Genomic DNA, 6,561 nt, shown 5'->3' with positions numbered 1-6,561 from the left:
GTATACCTGTTCCCCAATGTTCATCGCAGCACTCTTTACAATAGCCAAGAGCTGGAACCAGCCCAAATGTCCATCATCGTATGAGTGGATATGGAAAATGTGGTATATCTACACAATGGAATACTACTCTGCTATAAAAAAGAATGAAATACTGCCATTTGCAACAACATGGATGGACCTAGAGAGAATTATATTAAGGGAAACAAGTCAGGCACAGAAAGAGAAATACCACATGTTCTCACTTATTGGTGGGAGCTAAAAATAAATAAATAAATACACAAACAACCTGGTGGGGCAGAGAGGGAAGAAGACACAACAATTACAATTCCTTGAAGTTGATATGACAAGTGAACAGAAAGGACATTGTTGGGAGGGAGGAGAGAGGGAGGTTTCAGTAATGGGCACAATAATCAGCCACATTGTATATTGACAAAATAAATTTTTTTTAAAATTTATACCATACTTTCTGTACTCAGTCTTCAATGATCTTTTCCTAGCATTATATACATTTAACTTATTTTTTCCACAATTAAAATCACAATTGATTGGCTAGTCTGATGGCCATCTGATTGAGGCTGATGATGTCTAATGATATATACATTGGTTTAAACTATATTAGCTTTGTAAGAATAACTCTAATTCTTCAATCTTTCTTTTATTTTACAAAAAATAACAACATAGTGAAAATGTTTAAATAATTCGCCAAAGACTACAGTACTGCTGAAACTCAATTGCTGTCTAATAGTGCTGTCTAACAGAAGCACTATGACATATTTAAAATTTTCTGTTTCAGTGGTGAACTAAATCCCAAAATCAGTTTGTGAAATGCACATAATGAATGTTAGTTCTAAGAAGATCAAATTATAGCCTTCCAAAATATAAACTGGATCTGTATAGAAATAAGAGACCTGAAGTTTTTTTGTTGTTTTTGTTTGGTTTGGTTTTCTTTATTGGACAGAAAACCATATTAATCATTATTTTTCTCTGATAAAATACCACTAGTATTGGACTGCTATCATTTACAAAATCATCATGAAAACAAAAAACTTAAAATAGTATTTCTTTTAACTCTTAAAGTAAAATTACTTGACAAAAATTGGTATTACTAAAATTAGTGTTTGTTCCCAAAAGAATCCAGTTTTGCTTTTTGTTTTGTTTCGTTTTATAGCCAACAGGTAACACTAAATAGAGTTCCATTAAAATATTCACTTGGGGGCCGACCCCATGGCTCACTCGGGAGAGTGCAGTGCTGAGAGTGCAGTGGCGCTCCCGCCGTGGGTTTGGATCCTCTATAGGGATGGCCGGAGTGCTCACTGGCTGAGTGTGGTGCAGACGACACCAAGCCAAGGGTTGCGATCCCCTTACTGGTCAAAAAAAAAAATTCACTTGGGGCAATCTCTAAATCTAAGTGCTTTATTGTAACACAAATAGATAGCAAACATCTTCTCATGCCATTTTAAAGTATCCTTCCTTTGCATGCTACCGTGAAAGGGGTATACAAACGGTACTTACCTCAAGGGACAGGTGTGAGGATTGTGTGAGATAATATATATGAAATTCAGAGCCCGCACACACTAAACATTCAATATATCTTAGTTGTTTCTATTAATAAGCAATCAAAAAAAATAGGCCATTCATTGAAGAAATATTGACTCTACTCATTTTTCAATCTACTAATTGCCATGCATTTTTGTTGATGGCATTACCTGTCCCACCATTGTTTCCCAGCAGGGTCCCCGAGGTACATCTGCAGGGTGAACAAAAAAGGGGGGCCCAGTGCTATTTCCAGAGAGGGATGCATTGTAGGCCTTGATCATGTTGGCTTCCCACAGAGTAATGTTGGCCTTTACTAGCTTCTCCTCTTCGATCTAGAAAGCACAGAGACGGAGACAAAGTGAAGAAAACACAGTTTTCAAAGGCATTTCTGGTGATCATGAGACTGGGTATTTAACAACATGCTGAGGCCAAGGACAATCCAGACACCAGGCTTACCTTGTTGTTAATCTCATCCATCAAGGCAAGAATAAATACATACAAGTTGCCCAAAAGAAGAGCAAAAATGCGTCCCAGCAGCCATTTCAGAGCGATGAGAGGATGGTAGTCTTCCAATTCAGCAAATAAGTCAAACAGTGTTGGACAGAACATCCCCAGAAGGGACATAACCATGTTCATCTACAAGGAGACACAAGGGAGGCACTGGGTCAACGGTGCTTGGCAATTGTTACTGCTTTCCTCCAGAATTTTAGAAGATTCTCAGCTAGCTTCCTGTGATCTTTTGTAAGACTAAAGAAGATTATTTTTATGCGTTTTTGAATTTGATCTCAATAAAACAACAAAGACAAAATTCAACTCACACTCTCGAGGTGTACATGTGTGTGATCTTGTGTAAGTACCAGTAGTCACAGTCTGTTTCCTGGGATAGTGAGGGGTGAAAGTTACACTACTCCTTACCCAGAGAACGCACAGTGTTCTACATGGTACCTGGTTCTGATACAGTGATGCACTTCACAAGATTTCCAAAGGAAATGGAAAATGATCTGCTTGAGGATGAGGTTCAAACAGGAAATACTAACCTGACAATCATCAGCATATGGACTGGTTGAAGCAGTTACAATGGATCAACTCCTTGAGATGGGCTCAGAACCAAATACTGAATCTTGGGGAATGCCAAATTTTAGGGGGGCGAAATGGAATGAGTTTTAGCAAAGAAAACAAAGTACTTTAGAGAAACAAATGGAGAGTACATGGCATAATGTTACAAAAGCCAAGATAGGAAAGCTTCAAAATGCAAGATTCATAATAATTAAGGTAAGAGAATGATGCAGGGGATGGGAGAGAGAGACAGAGAGAGACAGAAGCAGAGAGAGAGACAGAGAGGGAATGGAAATGTGAAATGTAGGAAATGTATAGTTCTTATCTCCTGGCTGTTCAACACCCTTATGATTGTATTATTAGACTATATTAGGTCAAGGAAAAGAATCCGGAACATCCAATAATTTTGTAATGGGGAAAAAAGATTTCAGGTAATTCTGGTGACTGTCTTTTCCAAATATCTGGCTCAAATTATCACTACCAAAATATTTTCTATTTTCCCTGTGGACTCCATGTTTTGAATAATTGTAACTACTAGATTATATTCAGAAAATAATTGTTATTTTTTTTTTCATTTTTGTTAAGAACTTTAGGAAAGTATGACCATCAGGATCAAAAACTCATCATGACAACATAAAATTACTATAATATTATTTCAGCCTAATATAAAAACTTGGCAGATTATTATATAAGATAAAGTTTAATTTGTTTTCATCAGATTTGTAAAGTTATTCATGAATCCTCATTATTACCTTCATTGGCCTCTAGGGCTCAGGGATCCCCTAAAATTGATGTTTAACAGTTTCTTACAAAGAGTGATTATTTTAATGTTAACCTAACCAACTACCCATTATTTAATATGGCTTATTTATACGAAAATATGATCATTATAAACCTTGGATCAAAGCTGCATGATAATTTTGTCCATATATACTATTAAAATTGTAAGAGAATTTTGAAAGCACACTTCATAAATGCTTTGAGGTGTTCCTTTGTTTTAAATAAATAAAATCTCTCTACCTAATGGTTTATATTTTGCAGTTTCCACGAAATGTCTATGATATTATAGTCTCTTAAACGTATGGCCCTCATCTCTGTTGTTACTGCTTCTCAATACCAAGAATGTTTTTATTTGAAGCCTTTTTTTGGTAAGTAGATTATACCATTTGCTGTCTAAGATTTTTCTAGAAGATTCTATGCTTATGAAGACTTATGCTTTTTGGTTTACAAGGATCTGCAGAAGTTTCAGTGTGGGAAGTCTACACTTCCCACAGCCTAAATCTGTATGTACTTTAAAAATATCCAAATTCATGTCACATTTTATGCCAAATTCATGAACATTTTATAAAATGGAACAGGTCCTAGCAACACCTCATAACCCATGATTTCCTGATTCTAAATATCTACCTCTAACCTCCTTTCTCTGACCCACTAAATGGGCAGACACTCTGAAGGCACATAACAGTTATAATATCTAATTCCTGGCAAAGCTCTGGCTTTCCTCATTTGGAAGAAGAGGAAGAAAGGCAGGGGAGAAGAGGGAGATGTGTAGTTAGGCTTCTAGTGAAAAACAGAGGGAAGCCCAGGCTTGCCCAAGGGTGGGGAGGTAGTCTGAATGTTTCCAGTGAGACAAATATAGGAACCAGGAGCTTCATTGTAGCTGCTTAAAAAAATTCAGGCAAAGATCTTTCAATGACAGACATGGGATCTACAAAGAAAGCCACATAGGGTCATGGAAAGAATCTTGGACTTGAAGTCAAGACTCTCAGGTTCTGACCTGATTTAGCCTAATAATATAATCATAAGGGTGTTGAACAGCCAGGAGATAAGAACTACACATTTCCTAACTCTTTTCCTAACTCTATGACCACAAACACATCACCCAATCTCCTGAGATTCATCATCTCCATCTGTAAAATGTAATGGTTGGACTATGTGTTTTTTAATACCTCTTCCGACTCTAACTTTCCATCATGTCACAAAATGCAAAAACAAAAAAACAGTACAAATTTGAAAATAAGACTGCAAAATGTGGAAAACATGCAACAGAGTTGGTTAACTATAAAGACGAGATAGGGAGATAGGTAAAGAGTGGCCTTATTTAATGTCCCGCCACAGAAGCATAAGCCACAAAACAGCAAATATCAGGTTTAAAGCACATAAAAAGCATGCAGGGACGAACTTCATTTTTTTCCCACCACCCAAGGGTGTCAGGATCTTGCTGGGCAAATTCCTGGGATCGCTTCACAGCCCAAAAGATGAGGTATCCGCTCCCGCCAAGAGTTAGAAACACGAAGAAGTTAGCAAGAAACCTCAAGAATCGGATCAAATGGACATTTTCTTCCACTTGGGCAGCTCTTTCTTCTATTATAGCTTCCTGTTTCCAAGCAAAACAACAGAAAACAAAAAAGAATACCTTGGTTACAGAAAGTTTCATAAACTCAGGAATTATTTTTGTAAACATCAGAATGTGAGGAATAAAAACGTAAAGTAAATCTGGAATTCCACAAACCACGTGAATAGTGCCAACAAAGGATGGCAAGTCAGAAAAAGAAAGAATTCTTGCAAACAAACTCAGATGGATCTCATTCTAGGAGAGCCTTCATTTTAAAAGATATTCTCTTCCAGTACAATTTTTAAATCTATAAACAATGTTTTAGAGTCATTTAAAATAATGAGCTAATTTATTCCTGTAAATAATTAGTGAGCATTGTTCTATTATTTAAAATATCTGATTCTGATTACTGATGGTCTCCTGTTTCAAGCCACTAGCATTATTTTATTACCAAATTTAGAGAGGAAAAGTCCTCGAAGGATAAAGTGCTGTCATGGGCCATCAGAGATTTTCCGGTAATGATCAGAACCATACCCAGATCCCAGCAGGCAGAAATGATAAGTCAATCTTTCTCCTAATTGTCAAGAAACTTCACTGACTAGACCATAAGGAACGCCTCCAATTTTACTCTTGGAAATACAAAGAACAGGCTTTTGAGGTTTGTATCTTTACCTTAAAGTTCATTGTGATAGAATTAAATTTGTTGTCTGCTGTTTCAGGATTGCCAATCAGGTAGTCCCAGCTGGTGAACATCTTCCAGCTGAAGTTGAAAGTGTTGTCATCACCACCTCCATCATCACCAATATTTTTTGTCATCCTGTAAAAACAGGGACCTTAGCTCAGCAGCCAGATCACAAAATGAAAGAGGGAGGGTACAAAGTGACAAAACTTCATAGTTATAGGTAAATTGGAGAAGCAATATCTAAGAGATGTATATGTTTCACAAGTTTGTTCTAATTACCAGAAAATAGAAGTTTATTTTTAAACTTTGTTTTTATTTAATTTTTAAACTTAATTTCCCAGGCCTTCAAGATTAAAAGACTAGTTAAGCACCGATGATTTTAACAATTAAACAGGGTATACAAAAATACATATTTTATGTGTTTTTTTAAAAACTGAGACATTAATGCTATATAATTGGTTTTTAACCTTTCATTGGATAAGAATCCTTTTTAAGAATCTGATGAAAACCATTGAGTCCCTCCTCAGGAAAAAAATATGTATCGATTTTAACACTGTTCCACATAACTTTAGTTTGTTCCCAGACCCCCTGAAGCACATAGTAGACTAACCCAGATCAAGAAACTCTTATGCAAATTAATTCCCCCTAGAATCTCCTCCCAAAGAGCAATTACACTGAATGCATTAAATTTCTATCTACTCTCTAATTCTTGACCCAAAATCAAGATTTTTTTATACAACCTTAACTCCAAGTGGTTACACATATTCTAATCAGTGATTTATTTTTATTTTTATTTATTTACTTATTTTTGCTTGGAGAGTTTTAAATGCATTTCCTTACAGGTTTATTTCAGTGGTTAGAGATCTATATTCCACTTACTCCACTACATTTTTTTTTCTACCCTATAAATAGAAAAATTAAAATTTTATGTGACACGTATTATAAAATGACC

The 6,561-nt window shown here is 35.9% G+C and overlaps 1 protein-coding gene across 1 annotated transcript in view; it reads right to left on the bottom strand.

Annotated features, from left to right (window-relative positions):
- The window catches only part of TMC1 (transmembrane channel-like 1), a gene marked incomplete at its 5' end in the record, with an annotated part of 129,350 nt that overhangs the window by 48,804 nt on the left and 73,985 nt on the right, over positions 1-6,561 (bottom strand). Inside the window, 4 exon segments of the mRNA XM_008581725.1 lie at positions 1,707-1,868; positions 1,993-2,172; positions 4,775-4,969; positions 5,600-5,744. Coding sequence (XP_008579947.1) covers positions 1,707-1,868; positions 1,993-2,172; positions 4,775-4,969; positions 5,600-5,744 — 682 coding nt within the window.

Source organism: Galeopterus variegatus, unplaced genomic scaffold (genome assembly GCF_000696425.1).
Source record: "Galeopterus variegatus unplaced genomic scaffold, G_variegatus-3.0.2 Scaffold2445, whole genome shotgun sequence".
NCBI lineage: Eukaryota > Metazoa > Chordata > Mammalia > Dermoptera > Cynocephalidae > Galeopterus > Galeopterus variegatus.
Note: the sequence above shows the minus strand (reverse complement) of the source record. Positions and strands in the feature narration are given on the sequence as shown.